The following is an 18,046-nucleotide window of genomic DNA, read 5'->3' on the forward strand; positions in this document are numbered from 1 at the left end:
TCTGTCTATCTATCTGTCTGTCTCTATCTATCTAATCAGTCTTTCTCCATCCATCTGGTCTATCCAGGCTCTCTATCTGCCTGCCTGTCTGCCTATCTGTCCGTCTATCTATCTGTCTATATCATCTCTGTCTATCTCTCTAGCTAATCTATCTATTCATTCATTTTTATGTATTCATTTGTTTTCAATTGCCTTATATGCCCAGTGCTTAGCACAGCCCCGTGGTACCTAGTAAACGCTTACTAAATGCAAGTTGGTTGACTGAAACTGACTATAAAATTGATCCCTAATGGAGCTTGCCCGCCTGCCCCAACGATCAGAATCCCCTCCACTCTGGAGCTCCCAGGAATGCATCCCCCTTTTCTAGTTTCTTGTAAACGCCGCCCGTTCGAGTTCCTACTTAAAAAGAAAGTGGAACAGCCCACTCACCCCCCAACCCCGAAACCCGCAGCGGGTCCCGAACTCCCGCCGGGACTTTGTGACGCCTTTTATTGTAGCAACAGCTCCAAGTCGTTTGCCCGAAATCCCTAGTTCCTTCCTCTCCTGAGCCTATAAAAGAGGCGCCGCTGCCAGCGGAGAGGGTTCCTGCAGTAGCCTGTTGGAGTTAGTGGCGTAGGGAAGAGGGGAGGACACAAGAGCGAGAGGCCAAGGGGGCCACATCGAGCTACCAGAGTGATGGGGTGCGGGGCTTCTAAGCCTGTGGAAGGGCAACGACCAGTCCCGGAGCCTAAGAAGGGCTGGGAAGAAGGGAGCAAGGTAAAACAAAAAACAAAAAACCTCATGCAAACTACTTCAGCCGGTGGAGGCCACTGCGACCCTCTCCCCACTTCTACTCCTTTTGGGGGAAGTGGTAAGGGAATTCAGCCTCTGCAGACTGTGGGGAGTTAAGACTGAGCAAGTGAGCATGGGTGCTTACGAAGGCTTGCCTCTGGGAACAGCCGGAGTGGGCAGATTTGGCACGAATGCCATCCAGCTTAAGGAGGTCAGCAGCGTGAAGAGGGAAGGTGGTCGAACTAAAGGGCGGAAACAGGATCATTGGTTGCTGTACTGTGGGTCTTGCAGATAGCTGGGCTTAGCAGCATTTCTCGCTAGGCAGGTAGGGAGTTTTCCAGAAAATGGAAGAGCTGAGGTCTCTCACAGAACTGCCACCTGCCGGTTTCTAATGATTAAATGGAAAGGCAGCCTTACAAAATACAGGGTTTTTTCCCCACAGAAATCTCTATAAATCATAGGGTCATTGATGAAAAGAGGTACCTGGGATACCCAGAAGGTATCGATATCTAGTCCAACTTTCTTATTTTGCAGATGAGTAAACTGAGGTCCTGGAAGGCTGCGAGTTGCCCCAGGTCACACAGGTGGGTAAACCCCCGGGGTGGGATTTGAACTCTAGACCTAGTGTTTTCTCCTTTGTATTTACAAGAGATTTATAAATTGGGATGAAGGGATAGTCAAAGAGAGGATCTGGTAGAAATGTCAAAAGCCACTACTTCACCCCTCCTCCCCAAATAAATCCCCCATCTCACATTCTCCGAAGTCTTTTCAATTCACTAGAGAATGGTCATAAAGAGGGGTAGCCTTAATTGAAATTCTGTGGTAGAAGGTGACCTTCATCCCTCTTCTTGTGAAGTGAAAGTGGGGGAGGGGGGGAGGTGTCTTACAAAGTCTCATTTCAAATCCCAGCTTTGCTATTGACTTCTTTTGTAACTTGATACAAACTCACTTTACTTGAATAGATCTCAGTTGATCTAGAAAATGAAGGAATTGGGCAAAAGGATTTCTGGGCTCCCCCACAGCTCCAAATTGATGATCCTATAATCTTATTGTATTTTTTCAAGATACCTTCCATCCTCACCAGGTATCTGGTTGTACTGGACAGACTCTGAGGGACCTTCTACTGGGTTTCTGTCCACAGACCCAAGGTCATTTACCCTAAGGTTGAATATTCCACTTGCGACTCCTTTCTTCTGTGCTATCCTTATTCTCTTAAATGATTATATCTTTCTGTTCATGTATTCCTGACCTAGGCTCCTTTCCCTTATGGCCTTGCTAAATAAATCTGAACCTAATCTGAATAAACTAATTGAGACTGAAACTTTAGAAACGAACCATATATTTTATCTTTTACCAGCTGGCATCTGTATTTTAAAATGTCTGACCTAGAGTGAGAAAGTAATATGGAAGCTGAGAAACTATAATTTCACCTATAAGTGAGTACTAGGTTTGGGGTACAGCAAGTAGGTTGTAGACAGTAGAGTATTCTAGAGGAAGCTAGGTGACTCAGTAGATAGAGGGTTGGGCTTAGAATCAGGAAGACTCATCTTCATGAGTTAAAATCCAGACTGTGTAGAGTCAAGAGGACCTGAGTTCAAATGTGACTTCAAACACTTACCAGCTGTGTGACTCTGGAAAAGTCTGTTAACTCTATTTGCCTCAGTTTCTAATCCAGAAAATGAACTGGAGAAGGATATCAAGCTACTCTGGGATCTTTGCCAAGAAAACCCCAAGTATGGTCTTGGAGAATCAAACACAACAGAGCATACAAAGGGAAATTATTTGCAATTAACTTGGAAAGATAGCTGGAGTTCTTTTGTGGAGGTCTCCTAATGATAAGTTTGCATTTTTATTACAGAGGCAAGAGGGAGTCATGCTAGTTTCTGGAGTTAGAAGTATAAGATTGTCAGATTTGTGATTTAGGTAAATTATTTTGGTAACTTTTGTGGAAATGGAATTGGAGAAAGAAGAAACTGGTGGCCAAGAATCCAGTGAGACATAAGGGCCTAAAACTAGGTTGTTGCTAAATGTCAATATAGCAATAACCAAACTGTAATTTTTAAATGCCCTGATAATTCTCTTCTACATGCTAGTCTATTAATATATATTTTTTTCTTTTGGGGGGGGGGAGGTAGGACATAGAGAGGAACAAACTCTCAAATCTCAATCTTGTTTCAAGAAAAGCCTCGTTAGTATGTTAGTACAGTTCTACCTTACCTCGGTTGCCTACATAAATGCAGAGACCCTGGAGTAGCATATACTTAGAAATTCAGCCTTTCAGCTGCGACTTAAAAATGAGTCAATATGAACATATTTCCTTGCATGAAGTATCTTTTTTTAAACTGTACAACTTTAAAATATTCTGAATAAGTCTTAGTAAGACCTGTTTACATGCTCTGTCTTCACTCTTACCTAAGTCTGAAGTGATGAGAAGGAATGGTAATAGAATAATGTATGATGTGCAGTAAAGCATCTGAAACTCTTCTCAGTGGGAGAATTGTACTTTTCCTGCATGCATAATTCAAAGGTTACCTAATAAATTTTCCAAACATTGATAAGAATAACCTTTAGTGTTGGCAGGGGGTGGACTAAATTACTTTAAAATATCTATTTGTGTCTAAGAACTCATTTCTGGGTGAATTTATGAACTACATTTTTACTTATTAAAATCAAGCTATTTTTAAAAATCAAGTTTTGAAACAATATTTACCTGCTTTTGTACCTATAATTTGTATTTTTTTTAGCTTTTATTCAATCCATTTACAAACTACCTCATGGATATTTGATTTGGGAATTCTTCTCAGTTCCCCCAAGCTTTAGGAAATAGCTTCCTTTAGACTGCATAAAAAACTCTTGCTTCTCTAAAGACTTAGATTTTTAGAAAGAAATTTCAGACTTCATACAACTATTATTTTAGATTCCTTATGACAACTTTCTGTACCTGATAACTTAAAAGCTATGACTTTTCAATATCACAACTGGTGATAAAAGCATCCTACCTAAAGAAAGATATGTATGACAATAAATTAAGGCAAAGTGTTCCTATATTCCCATTACCACCTACACCCCCCGATAATGGCAGCATGAATTAGGTTTCAGCTTGAATTAAGATTCATACTTATTCAGTTCCAAATATACCCCTTTTTTCCAAGAACGACAAATGGAAGTAAGATTTTTTTAATTGTCTCTAAGTCCCTAGGCATAAAAACTTATACATTTTCTCGACTCCTCCCAGAAATTTCATTATCTAAAATTCAAGTAAACTGAATATTGGGATAAAAATGCTATTTTTGCCTACATACATATGTGTACAAACATGTAGCATGTTTTTATACATGGACATGTATATGTATATAAACATAAAATATATAAATAATACATTTTCAGTGGGTTTCCCTATCTCACCCAGTGAGACATATAGTGACCACTCGCCGGTATGATCCTACTATTTATCAGCCTAAGAGCTTTGATCTCCATTTTTCAAATTTGGGCTAATTTGCCCCTTCACAGTCAGCATCATGGCCCCTCACTCCTAGGGGCTCACCATATTGGAATCAGTACAGACTTAGTATAGACACCCAATCAGCTTAGTTCATTGTAGCTCAGAAGTCCCATACTCAAATGATCCACCAGCCTCTTCCTTCCCAGTAGCAAGGAGTACAGGCATTGGTCATTATGCCCAGGCCCTATAAATGAAAAAGATAAATTTTCCCCCTCTAGATTACTGGCAAGCAAAGATATAACAACTGTCTATCAGAATCATACAAACTTGGAGTAGAAAGAAACTTCAGCGATTATAGAGTCTGACACAAAATCATCTCTACGATATCCCTACCAACTATTGGTTATTCATCTTCTTCTTGAAGATTTCTAGTAGGGAAGGGAATAAGCATTTATAAAGTTCCTACCATGTGCTACGTGCTTTACAAATATTTCATTTTATATTCACAACAACACCTGTGAGGTAGGTGATATTATTATCTCCAACTGAGTCACTCAAGGGTTGAGTGACTTGCCCAGCATCATACAAGGAATAAATGCTGGATCTTAATTTGAACTCAGGTCTTCTTAACTTCAAGCACCATATCAACCCATGACTTCTGGAGAGACCCAATTATAATTAGAAATTACCGATTTTATACCTTGAAAATTTTTTACCTACTTTTCCCTTGAAATCTAGCTCTAAAATTCCTTCTGTTTCAGTTCAAGCCAATCTGACAGTCAATGCCCACTATAATGAACAACAGATAAAAGATAAATAGTTCCTATACACCAAGAGTTTACATTCTACTATATTTCTTCTACTCATGCCCTCTGGGTAAAGTACAACAAATATCTCACCTCACCTCCTGAAGAGCCCTTCAAATAGTTGAGGATAAACAAAAAGTACCCTCTCTTTCCCCTCCTCCTCACTCACATCATGATCACAGTGTTGGAAGAGACCTCCATAGCCCTCTCGTCCAACCCATATCCAATAAGCACCTCCACAAGAACATATCTGACAAGTGGTCATCTAGTCCATTCTTGAAGATGTCCAAAATGGGGTAACCTACCACTTCTGCAAATAATCCAGAGCTTTGGATAGCTCTAGTTGTCAGGACAGCTAGATGGTACAGTGGATATAGTGCCAGGCCTGGAGTCAGGAAGACCTGAGTTCAAATCTGACCTGAGATACCAACTCTGTGATGCTGAGCAAGTTCACCTTAGTTTTTCATCAGTACAATGAGCTTTCTGGGGAAACAAATGACATAAACTACTCCAGTGTCTTTGCAAAGAGAATCCCAAATGGGGTTGAGAAAATGACTGAAACATGACAGAACAAAAAATAATCTCAGGAAGCTTTTCCTGACCTCAAGCCTAAATTTGCCCTTTTTACATTTTCTACTCATTCCTCCTTCATTCCCGTTTTAGACCAAAAAAAGCAAGTCAAATCTCTTTTCTGCATGGCACAATGTAACACAAATCAGTGCCCTTCAGAATCCTCATTGCCCTTCTTTGGATGATCTCCAGTTTATCAGTGTCCTGTCTAAAACATGGCATCTAGAATTCAATATTCTAGTATGGAAGGGGCAAGGTAGAGAAGGTCTAAAGCATCCTTATTTCTGAAAGCTGATTAATCAATGGGTAGAGTGCCAGACCTGGAATCAGTGTGAGATTTAAAAGAGTTGATGCCCATAAACTGTTATATTTAAAATGGTTGATGTTGTAAACTGTAGTGAGTTAAAAATGGTGGAAGATACAAATTATGCTAGATATAAGGGAGGGTGAGTAAATTGTGACCGCAGAAAATATGTTTCACTACAGTGTCTTGGTTTTTAAATCAAATATTAGGTGGTCGCCAGGGAAATATTCCCAATTATTTACTATGCCTAAGTCAACTGGGTTTTATAGAGAATTTAATTAATAATACAATGAGTAATCAAAGAAAGAGAGAGAGAGAGAGAAAGGAAATAAGTATCAAAGGCCTTAAGCCAACATGGCCTAGACCTGAGTCTTAAGAGAGAGATCAGTCAGTTAGTCTTTTATCACTCACCACAAGGTCTGTCTAAGCAAGGATTCTAGGGACACCAGGCCAGCTCCATCTCAGCTGATTTCACTAGAGAGAGTTCCAGCCAGAGTCCTCCTCAAAGAGAGATCCAGCCAGAGACTGTTTCAAAGGGCCTCTCTCCAGAGCCTCCAGAGGGACAGAGTCCCCTCAGAGGAGCTCCAGCGAGACCTCCTTAGAGATTGTCCTCCAAGAGCTTCCCTTCTCCAGAGCCTCTCTCAAGAGATTCTTCCCAAGCGATCCTCATCAGAGATCCTCCAAGAGGATTTCTTTTCTCAAGAGATTCTGCTTTTTCTTATATAGGGGTTTTTCTCCTATGTCACCTCCCCTAAGTCCTTACATCTACCAATCACTGTAGACGTTTTCCAAAGGACTGCCCTTCTGAAATCCTGCTAAGTCGACTAATCTCCTCAGTAAGTCTGAACCAGAGAAAATGCTGCTGTGTCGATTAATCCCCTCAGTAAATCTGAATGAGAGAAAACACAGCTGAGTCGACTAATCTCATTAAGGGAAAACTTGCCTGACCCTTTTAGGTACCTAGCATCCCATTGTATCAATTCTAAAAAACAGGCATGGCTCAAAGAACTCCTTGCCTTATTATAAGCATGGGTCCAAGTACTTTCATTGTTTAGCAAGGAGTTTTCTCCCCTAAAGCAGTCTTAAGTACCAGTGGAGTAGAGGTCCTCCCATAGCAAGGAGTTTTCTCCCCTAAAGCAGTCTTAAGTATGGGTGGAGTAGAGGTCCTCCCATTTCTGATCCTGGCGAGTTCTCACATCAAAATGGGGAATATTTTCCAGTAGGGAATTTGTTCCAATGGAGGATTCCTCAATATGGAAATTTTTTAACATTCACAAGTCTGAGAGATTTCAAGATTTACATCAAGAAGACCTGAATTCAAATCCAGCCTCAGATTTTTACTAGCTGTGTGAACCTGAGGAAGTCACTTAACTTTGTTTGCCTCAGTTTCCTTATTGGTAAATGAGCTGGAGAAGGAAATGACAAATCATTTCAATACCTCTGCCAAGAAAATCCCCAAAGGGGTTAGGCAGTATCAGGCATGATTAAAAATAACTAATCAATAATCCTCTTTCAGCTGAGAAAGCATTTTTTCCTCCCAAACAAATCATCCTAGAACCCTCAACTGGGTATTATATGGAATGATCTTTAGCCCAGTCAACAATTGCTTGCTTTCTTCTGAATTCACTCTGTCAGTAACTTTCCTTAAGACAGGATCTATTGAGAGTAGAGATCAGTGAATTATCACCTCCCGCTTTCTGGATTCTCTGCTTCCATCTACACTCTGAAAAAATTCAACTCCCCAGATTAGAAATAGAAGCTATTTTTAAAGGGTTTTCATTTTTATCTAAAGTATTGTTAGGAAGTAAGGCATTTCAGAGATCCTCTCGATATCCCAAAATTGAAAATAGGAAGACCTGACTTCAGGCTATGGAAACTGTCTGTCACATCCTATTTTCTTAAACCAAAGATGAAAGGCCCCTATCTGTTAGTATTTGATGTTTTCATCTTTAAAACCTCTCAATGGTAGGTAGTAAGTGGAAAAAACATGCACACTTGCTGACAAAATGTGGATAAGAACCCATGATCCTATAATCCTATGAGTTCCAGTTTATTCATGACATAGTCTTTAAGATGTAATATTAGGCTACTTCATAACAGGAGAGGAAAAGCATAAGTCTATTCTCAATGGTAGTTTCTGACATGTTTTTTTAAATGTGGCTTTTTAGCCTTGAAGAATTCAAGTTTGCTCTCAATTTGAATGTTCTTTTAATTAAGTCTTGATTTTCAATTAAGATTTTTTTATTCCCCACTTAGAAATGCTAAACTTTATAATTTCTAATTAGTTCTTAAGGGAGGTTTTGCTTTGCTAGGTATACAAAATGATAGGTCTGAAAAGCTAAAGAATACTATCCCCCCAAATGATCCAGCAATAATCCTTTTATTGTTACAGATATATGTTTGGAAAGGCCAGGAATGAATAGCAAACTTGGTTGTCTTGTTTTCATTCATTTCAAAATCAGGCGCTATCCCTTCCCCACTCCAAAAGAGCCTTATCCCATCCCCACCCCCAGCCCCTTTGGAAAGGGCTCTCCATTTTGGGGAGGCAGAAGGGGAGGTAAATTACAAAATATCTATCTCTTTTCCTCCTTGAAAAAATGGAAATGCTGTTTCAGGGATGTGTTACTGGTAAATATTTACCTGGATCTCCTGGAGGAGGGAGATGGTATCTGTGACACATTTTAAAATTTGATCTTCACTATTAATCTACATTATTATTTTCTTCATAACTTTTTAACATCCAGAAAATCAAGAAAACAATAAATCAGGCTCTGATTCAATTTTGGCAATATAAATACTCATACTGAAAATTGAACAATTGGCTCTCAATATAGTTTGAGCTGGCTCAAACAGGCCCCTACATACCCCTGGCTATATTTATTATACTTGTAGGCTGGGGAAAGGGAGGAAAAAGAAAGAAGGCAGGAAAAGAGAAACTCAGACAGCAAAGAAAGTCAGGTGTGGGGAGAGGGGGGGCAGTTGACAGGTCACTTTATCTTTGCTCCCTTAAGTTTTATGAAGGAAGTCCACTGAGAGAGTGCTTCCACAACCCCCCCCCCCATTACTCATTCCATGGCTCACCGGGATCTTCAGAGAAATAAATCTCTGCTTGACTTGGGCCATATCCAAAATATATTTCTCATTGGGTATGTTAAGCCCCATCATCTCTTTCACAGGAGTTGGGGGGCATGTTTCATCTTCAGTCTTCTGGAATTATTTGCCATTTTATTGGTCAGATGAATAAAGTTTTTCAAAGACATTTTCTCTATTATGTTTTTATTAGTTGCATTTATAAATAAAAATGCATATATTGGCATTTATGTTGTTTTTATTAGTGAGACTTTGAAAATGGAAGTAGTTGGGGGGGGGGAGGATGCAGAGAATGAGTGGCAAAGTAGGCAAGCCTTCTGTCCCTGCTGGTAAAAAAAATTCCAGGTTCATTCTATTATAGATCACATAGTCACCCAGGGAAGCATAGTCATTGAATATTTTGCACCATTAATTTGGATTGATCTTTTTCCAATGGGGTCCTGTCTAAGTGATAATCAGTTTCTTGCCTGGCACAGTCATCCTACTCTTTCCTACTTCTGCTCAGTTCATAGAAATCTTTCCAGTTTCTTCCAGTACTCTGGCTTATTATTTCTTATAACACAAAAATATTCCATTTTTATACCTCAAATAATTTAGCTATGCTCCAGACGGTGGACACCATCTTTGTTTCTAATTTGAGGCTACTATGGAAAGAGCTGCTATAGATGTTTTTACATATGTCCCTTTCCTCATCTCAGAAACTTTATTGATGTACATATTGCTAAAAACAAAATTCATCACCAATTTCTATCCATGTTCATAAAGAGAAGCCATTTTTTAGAAGTTCTATATATATATTATATATTATATAGAAGTTCTATATCTATATATAGATATTCTATATGCACACCAAAACCATATGAGTAACTCTTACCAATCAATAGCCAGTACAAAGTTCCTACCCAAAGAGAAGGTGACCATAGCCTGAATATCACTGTTTCTAATCTAGGATTGTAGACCTGTCATTGATGTAAGGCAACTGGTTAGTGGTCCTTAAACCTATGTGTCTTTGATTCTTATGTGTTTTCCTTACCCAAGTATAAAAAGGTTCTTTCCTGCAAATTATTTTTGCCTTTTGTCACAGACATTTTTCTAAGGGGAACACTTGCATATCCTCCTGACAAAACTTTCCTTATGAAAAATAATTAAATATAAGCATCCATTATAGTGAATGCATTTGACAGTGTATCCAAACCTCTGTTCTAGTAGTCTTTTACCTTTCTGTCATGAGAAGGGAAGCATATTTCACTATGGGTTTTCACTGGTCTTTCAATAATTAGAACTTACCTTCTTAGTGACCTTTTCATTTTATATTGCTGTTGTCATCACTATGTATCTATTGCTATTATGATATTTTACTCTCTGTAAGTTCATGCATATCTTTCTCTTGATTCCTCATATTTGTCATTTCTTGTTGCACAAATTCTGTTACATTCATATATTACAATTGTTTTCTGGTTTTCCCCAAATTGATGAGCACCCACTTTTGTTTCCAGTTCTTTGCTACTACAAAGAGTGCTACTATAATTATTTTTGACACATATTGGATCTTGGTTTTCTGATTTTGGCTTTCCTAGAGTATTTAATTAATGGTAATATCACTGGGTAAAAGGACATGGATGGTTTAATCTTACAAAGTGGCATAGTTGGACCAAGCAACAGCTCCACCAACAGATTATTAATGTGCCTATCTTGCCACACTCTCTCTCCAACAGGAGCTGTTACCATTTTTGTCATCTTTACAAATTGGTAGAATATGAAGTGAAAGATTTTTACATTTCCATTTTTTTGTTAGTTGTTATTTGGAGTATATTTTCAAATGGTTATCTCTAGTTTGCAATTCTTTCAGAAACTGTTCATATCCTTTCAACAATTATCTATTGGAGAATAGTTTTTGGTGTTACATATTTGTGTTGGCAATTGAATTCAGCAAATTTTTATTCATTGTCTATTATACACCAGGCATTGTATTAAGTGCTAGAAACACTGTCCCTTTATATCTCAGAAATTAAGCTTTTGTCATCAATATGTGATGTAAATATTTTCCCACTCAAGAGCTTTTCTTCTTCTTTTTATATCTGCATTGGTTTTATTAATGCAAGAGCTAATTAATTAGTGTTAAAAATCAAATCAAATAGTGTCATTTAATTAAATTATATAATCAAAATTTTCTCTTTTGTTTTATATAGCCTTTACTAATCCTTATTTTATTGTAAATTCTTTCTCTAGTCATACTTATGAAACTTACCTCTTTTTATTCTCTTCTACTTTCTTCATTATGTAACCTCTCATATTCAAATCACATGTCCATTCAAAACTTAATATTATAGACTGATTTTATGAAATTTTCTAGCATTTCAGATAATCATAAAGTCTGAAATATGGAAGAGTCCTTATCCAATACAACCCCTTTAGATGAGAAAACTGAGTCCAAGAGACATTAAAAGTCTTGCCCAAGGCCATGTGCCTAGTCAGAGACAAAATCAGAATTAGAACAAATCCCATGACTCTTATCTTCTTTAAACTTTGAGACCAAGAATTATTGTAAGGTGGCCATATCATTACTTCAGTTAGACTTCATATCTATAGATTTAATAGTAACAAACTTATTTCCAAATGGCTACCCAAACAGTCATAATCATTTTTATATATTGCTGACAAAGTCCTACAAAAAAAGAGATAATCCATTTAAAATAACTACAGATAGAATAAAATATCTGGAAGTATACCTGCCATTAAAAAACCAGAAACTATATTAATACAATCATAAATTAGTTTTATACAAATAAAATCAGATCTAAATAATTGGAGAAATATTAATTGTTCATGAATGGGCAGGGCCAATACAATTAAAATGACAATTCTACCTAAACTAATATACTTATTAAATGCCATTCCAATTCAATTGTGGAAAAATTATTTTATAGAGAGAAAAAAATTAAACAGAATTCATCTGAAAGAATAAAAGATCAAGAATATCAAAAGAATTAATGGAGTCACATAAAGGAAGGTCTAACAGTATCAGACTTAAAGTTGTATTATAAAGCAATAATTATCAAAATATCTGATACTGACTAAGACATAGAAAGACAGATCTGTGGAACTGGACAGGCATACAATAAACAATGGCAAAAAAAGATTATAATAACCTTGTATTTGTTAAAAGAATAGAGGCAGGTATTTGGGATAAGAAATCACTAATTATTAAAAACTACTGGGATAACTGAAAAGTAGTTTGACAGAAACTAGGTATATACCAATATCTTACATCATTCACTAAGATCAAAATGGATACATAAAAGGAGATATCATAAGTAAATTAGAAGAACCAGGTACATATTATTCATTGGATAGGAGAGTGGTGGTGGTGGTGGTGGTAGTCTCTCGGTAACCAAGTATGATGATTGTCTTTGTGCATTTTTATGCACAAAGACACTTGTGCATGAAGATTTAAGTGGAAAAGTCGATGCCCAGAGACAGTCCCACTCTCTTGGCATTGGAAGCCTGGGTCCAGTGGCACGAAAAGTCGTTACACCTGAAGACTTCCTCAGCTGCATTGGATGGCCATGTTGTCTTTTGTGCTCCAACATGCCCTAAGCACTCCACAGTGCCTTGCTGCATCACCTATGAGTTAATAAGAGATGGAAAGTATTATGAGATGTAAAATGGATAATTTGAGTACACTAAATAAAAAAGTATTTGTACAAATAAAATAAATATGCCTAGATGGAAAGCAGAAAATTGAGGGAAAAACTTTATAGACAGCTTCTTCAATAGAGGTCTCATATCTAAAATATAGAGAGAACATTATCAAATTTATAGAAAGAAGAACCATCCTCTAATTGATAAATGAAGAAAAGATATAAACAATTTTTGAATGGAGAACTAAAAGCCATATATATAGGTATATGAAAAATACTCTCAATCACTACTCATTAGAGAAATGAAACCAAAACAATTCTGAGATATCACCTTACACCCATCAGATTGGCTAAAATCACAAATGTTGGAGGGGATGTGGGAAATTGGGGACACTAATAATTTTTTTCAAATCATAATTCTACCAAGAGTGGACTTTTATCTTCCTGCAGTGTCTCCAACGTGAACTTTGTTTTTCTATATTTTTCTTTTTTCTATTTTTATCATATTTTTCTATCTTGTGTATGTTATGTGAAACTTGAGAGATGTTTTAATTTGTATTCTTATTCTTAGTACTTATTTGAAGCTTTATTTCATGTGGTTGCTGCTCCTTTCTAGTTCTTCTGAAGATTGTTAATATTCATTGACAACTTGTCATTCAAGAAATGGCTTATGTGTTCATGACAATTCCTTGTAAAAAAAGCTAGGGACTAAAACAATAACTTAGCACATTTTTATCACCAATATTTAATCCAAAAATGTCTTACAATTTAACACTTCCCTTCTTATTCAAGATATAGTGATTGTTTTCATGCAAAACTTTTTTAATTTTATTAAATCAAAATAATCTATTTTTTGTGATCACATCTATCCTTTGCTTAGTTAAGAATTTTATCTTTTATGATCATGTCTGTTCTTTGACTAAGAATCTCATTTTTTAATGATGTGACATTTCAGATTAAGGTTATGTATCCCTTTGGAACTTATTGTAAAATGTTTTTTATATGATGATCTAAACATAATCTCTGCCAAACAGACTTCCAGTTTCACCAGCAATTACTGTTGAACAAACATTCTTTCAACTTCAGTAGTCTGGGTTTGAGGATTTATCAAATTTTGGGGTGCTACATTGGTTTACTGGTAGGTCTTAATAAATTGGTCTCTTCTACTGCTCAGTTCTTTGAATTTATTTAACCAATATCAAATAGTTTTAAGAATGATTGCCTTATAATTCTCTTAATTTCTTGAATTTCCTTCTTTATATTTCTTGAGATTCTAGATTTTTTTAATTCTTCCAAGAGAATTTTGATATTATTTTGTCGAGATCCATAAAGTAAAAACCTTGGCAGTTAGATTGGTGTGATGTTAAATTTGTAAATAATTTTAATATCCTGGCCAGCATAAAACTTTGCTGTTACATTATCATTGCATATGAAAGGCATTCACTGAATATTCATTGAGCAAATGAATTATTCCTCCAAAATAGAACTCCAAACAATTTTCTTTTCCAAGTAACCTGTCTTATTACTTAATAGATTTCTCCATTGTTTTTACATAGGTTGTTATTGGTGAATCTCGCATATCTGTCGATGTTGAGCCTTGGAATGGATCAGCAAGGCCTAAAAGTACTACAGATAGTGGAGTGGGACTGGAAGAGCGTGTCTTGATGGAAAGCTTACCTGGAACCATTCCAGAAAATTCACTTTCTCTTGATGAAAGAAATGAAGAAGTAAATACAGGTAACTGAAATTGGAGCAATATATTCCTTAGATCCCTTCCAAATTTCAGATTTTTCTGAAGTCAACTCATACAATAAAATGAGTAAATTTAAATTAACTTAGTAGTAACATTTCAGGATAACCTGGTTAAATGCTTAACAACAGACATATTAATGTGTGTATGCATATATGTGTGTGTGTGTGTATCACACTTTCAAATTTAATTTTTATCCTTTGTATTTAAGTCATTATTTCATCAGATCTATTATTAAGATTAATAAATCAAGTCATTATTTCTACCATTTGTCAATTTCTGATTTGTAAATGCTCACACTGAAAATTTAACAATTGGCTAACAGTTGGTCAAAGCTGGCTCCCTCACATTGCTGGATCTGAATGAAACAGTAGGGGAGCTTTTTCTCCTAGTTGCTGATTAGGAAGGAACCTAGGACAGAAGAATAGTGTTGAAAATGGATCTTAGAGGTTGTCTAGTCATTGGATCATAGGGCTTCAAAGTAGGAGGGACTTTAAGAGATCATCAACTTCTAGGGCAGCTAGGAGGCTCAGTGGATAGAGCAGCAAGTTTCTGGAGTCAGGAGGGTTCAAATCTGGTCTCATACACTGCCTAGCCATGTGATCCTGGGCAAGTCAACTGATATTTAGTATCAATTCTAAAATGGAAAGAAAAATTTTAATTGTTTTTTGCTTTTCCCCTTAAAATTTATATATATATATGTATATATGTATATATATCCAATACATCTAACTGAAAAACATATTTTATTATGCTATATTTTAATAATTATTGTTTATTTGTTCAATTATAGAAAAATTATACAAAATAAAGTTACATTGCTGGTCTGTAAGTGATATGCCACTTCCCTAAAATGTACACCAATAACTGCAACAGTTAACCTATTTACAAAAATTTACAAAATTTTTTACAAAAATTTGAAATTCTATTCATTTGTGATTCTTAAGACCACCCACTTTAGATTTAAAGGCCACCTTATTGTATATTTAAAGTATTATAATAATGTGGTAATTCATAAAACACTATTTTTTTCTTTTGGGAAAAATGAAGAAAAAACACTTAATCAAATTTTTAAAAATCAAGTAATTATATTTTCGCATTTGTGATATTGAGAAACTTTACAATTTATTTTTGTGGCACAATTTCCTTTATCTTTGGAATAATAATAACATTGTTGTTCAGTCATTTCTGACTCTTTGTGACCCCATTTGGGGTTTTCTTGGCAAAGATACTGGAGTGGTTGGTCATTTCCTTCTCCAGCTCATTTTACAGATGAGGAAACAGAGGCAAACAGGGTTAAGTGATTTGCCTAGGCAGAGTCATATAACTCATAAGTGTCTGAGGCTGAATTTGAACTCACTCAGATCTTCCTGACTTCAAGGTCTGGCATTTTGTCCACTGTGCGGCCCAGCTGCCTTGACCTACAGTAATCCTAGTTCTTTCAGTTAGGGAGTGTATTACTTCCTTAAATTCTGATCTGGCTGTTGAAGAAATGGGGGAAACTGAATCACTTCCAAGGGGAATCTAACCCATCTTAAGCAGAGAACAGATTTTAACTTCATGCAAGCTGTACCCCAACTCAGTTCTTCTTTAGGAGGCATTCTCAGTCCCCCATCTGCTAATGCCTTCTCCTCTGAGATTACCTTCCAACTATTCTTGACATATTTCATATATATGTAGTACTTAATTATTTTCACATTTTTCTCCTCTGTTAGAATGATGTGATCTCCCAGAGGGCAGAAAATGTTTTTCCCTTTCTTTTTGCCCTGTTGCTTAGTACAATGCCTGGCACATAGTAAACACTTAATAAAAGTTGTTGATTGATAAATTCAATACTATTGATAATTCAATATTTATTAAATACCTACTGAATGAAAAGCACTACAGTAGACACTGGGGAAGATGCAACATTTAAGTAAGGAATGATCACTGCCCAAATGAAACTTATATTTGTTAGGGGATAAGATATAATAAAGGATAACTATAATTTATATAACAGGGGGAAAAAAAAAACAAAATGCCATGTAAAGTTGTTGTGTTTTTTTTCAACCCTTACGTTCCACCTTAAAATCAATAGTGTGTATTGGCTCCAAGGCAGAAGAGCGGTAAGGGCTAGACAATGGGGGTCAAGTGACTTGCCCAGGGTCACACAGCTAGGAAGTGTTTGAATCCAGATTTGAACCCAGGACTTCTCATCTCTAGGTCTGACTCAATCCACTGCCACCCAGCTGCCCCCAATGCTATGCAAAGTTCAAAGGAAAAGGATTTTACTAATAACTAGGTCAAGGAAAGCTTCATGAAGAATGTGGCAATTGAATTGGGCTTTAGATTATGAAATAATTTAATAGATAAAGAAGAAAATGGGGCATTCCAGGCATAGGGAATAGTATGACCAAAGGTACAAAGGGTAGAGAGTAATTTTAATTTGGGAGACAAAGAGCTGGTTAAATTATAATATGCATGGAAAGGAATAAAATTAAATGACCTAGAAAAGTTGCATATCAGATTATGGAGAGTATTAAATTCCAGGCAAAGAAATTTGAGCTCTATTCAGTAAGCAATCAGGAATACCTGAAAACTTTGGGGCAGTGGAATAAAATGACCAGCTCTGTGAATTAAGAATTATTCTGGCAATGGTACAAAGGAAATCTTAGTGGAAAGAGAGAGTGGAAGTGGTAAGGTCAGTTAAAAAGCTATTGTAGGAACCCAGGTAGATGGTAATTAGTGTCTATAATGGATTGGTATCCATGGAAAGAGAGAAGAGGAGACATTAAAAAGCTGATGTAGGGGGCAGCTGAGTGGCTCAGTGGATTGAGAGCCAGGCCTAGAGATGGGAGGTTCTGGGTTAAAATTTGGCCTCAGACACTTCCCAGCTGTGTGACCCTGGGCAAGTCACTTGACCCCCATTGTCTAGCCCTTACCGCTCTTCTGCCTTGGAGCCAATACACAGCATTAACTCCAAGATGGAAGGTAAGGATTAAAAAAAAAAAAAAGCTAATGTAGAGGTCAAATGAACAAGATTTGTTAACTGGTTGAATATGATGAAGAAAAGTTATACCTAAGAGCAAGCTTTCAAAACATGAGTGAAATGTAGTCCCATAGACAAAATTGTCAAAAAATAGGAAGAATAGGTCTAGGGAATAGGATCATAAATTCAAAATACTAAGAAAACTTCCAGGGCCAGGGGTCTTGGAGACCCAATGATTCCCAGGCTGTACATTCCTGCGGTGCTATTGCAAGGGGTCTGCTAAAGTGCTGCTCCACATATAGCCCAAGCATTGACGTCTTGGTCTTCATTTAGCTCCAACAAAACATGCTCAATGAACAATGAGTTTCAAGTGTGTATAGTTGTTATTCATTTTTAAATGTTGCTAAATTCATAACTGGTTTTGGTCATTGCATATTTTTCAATCATTACAATACTAAGAGAACACTCTCCATATGGGAACACACTGACTTTTATGTGGGAAGAGGGTTCCCTACAGTTGGGACCCATTTTCTGATAATAGTCAGGGGTTTGATCTCTCAACAGTGAAATCCTTGGCTTTATTTACACTTTTAAACCAAGTTCTTTTTGTATTTGCTACTACTTTGTGGCATACTGGAAAGCAGTGTTGAAAAAGAGGAGGGGATTTTTAAAAATATTCACTTGCTGGTGTGACAACTATATGG

The 18,046-nt window shown here is 36.7% G+C and overlaps 1 protein-coding gene across 1 annotated transcript in view; it reads left to right on the forward strand.

The window, feature by feature from the left end:
- The first annotated feature begins 516 nt into the window (after window positions 1-516).
- STMND1 (stathmin domain containing 1) overlaps window positions 517-18,046 on the forward strand; it is a 38,431-nt gene continuing 20,901 nt past the window's right edge. The window contains exons 1-2 of the mRNA XM_007487907.3: window positions 517-756; window positions 14,181-14,361. Coding sequence (XP_007487969.1) covers window positions 676-756; window positions 14,181-14,361 — 262 coding nt within the window. The 5' untranslated portion in view covers window positions 517-675. The remainder of the gene's footprint in view (window positions 757-14,180; window positions 14,362-18,046) is intronic.

The sequence above is a fragment of the Monodelphis domestica genome, chromosome 3 (genome assembly GCF_027887165.1).
Source record: "Monodelphis domestica isolate mMonDom1 chromosome 3, mMonDom1.pri, whole genome shotgun sequence".
NCBI lineage: Eukaryota > Metazoa > Chordata > Mammalia > Didelphimorphia > Didelphidae > Monodelphis > Monodelphis domestica.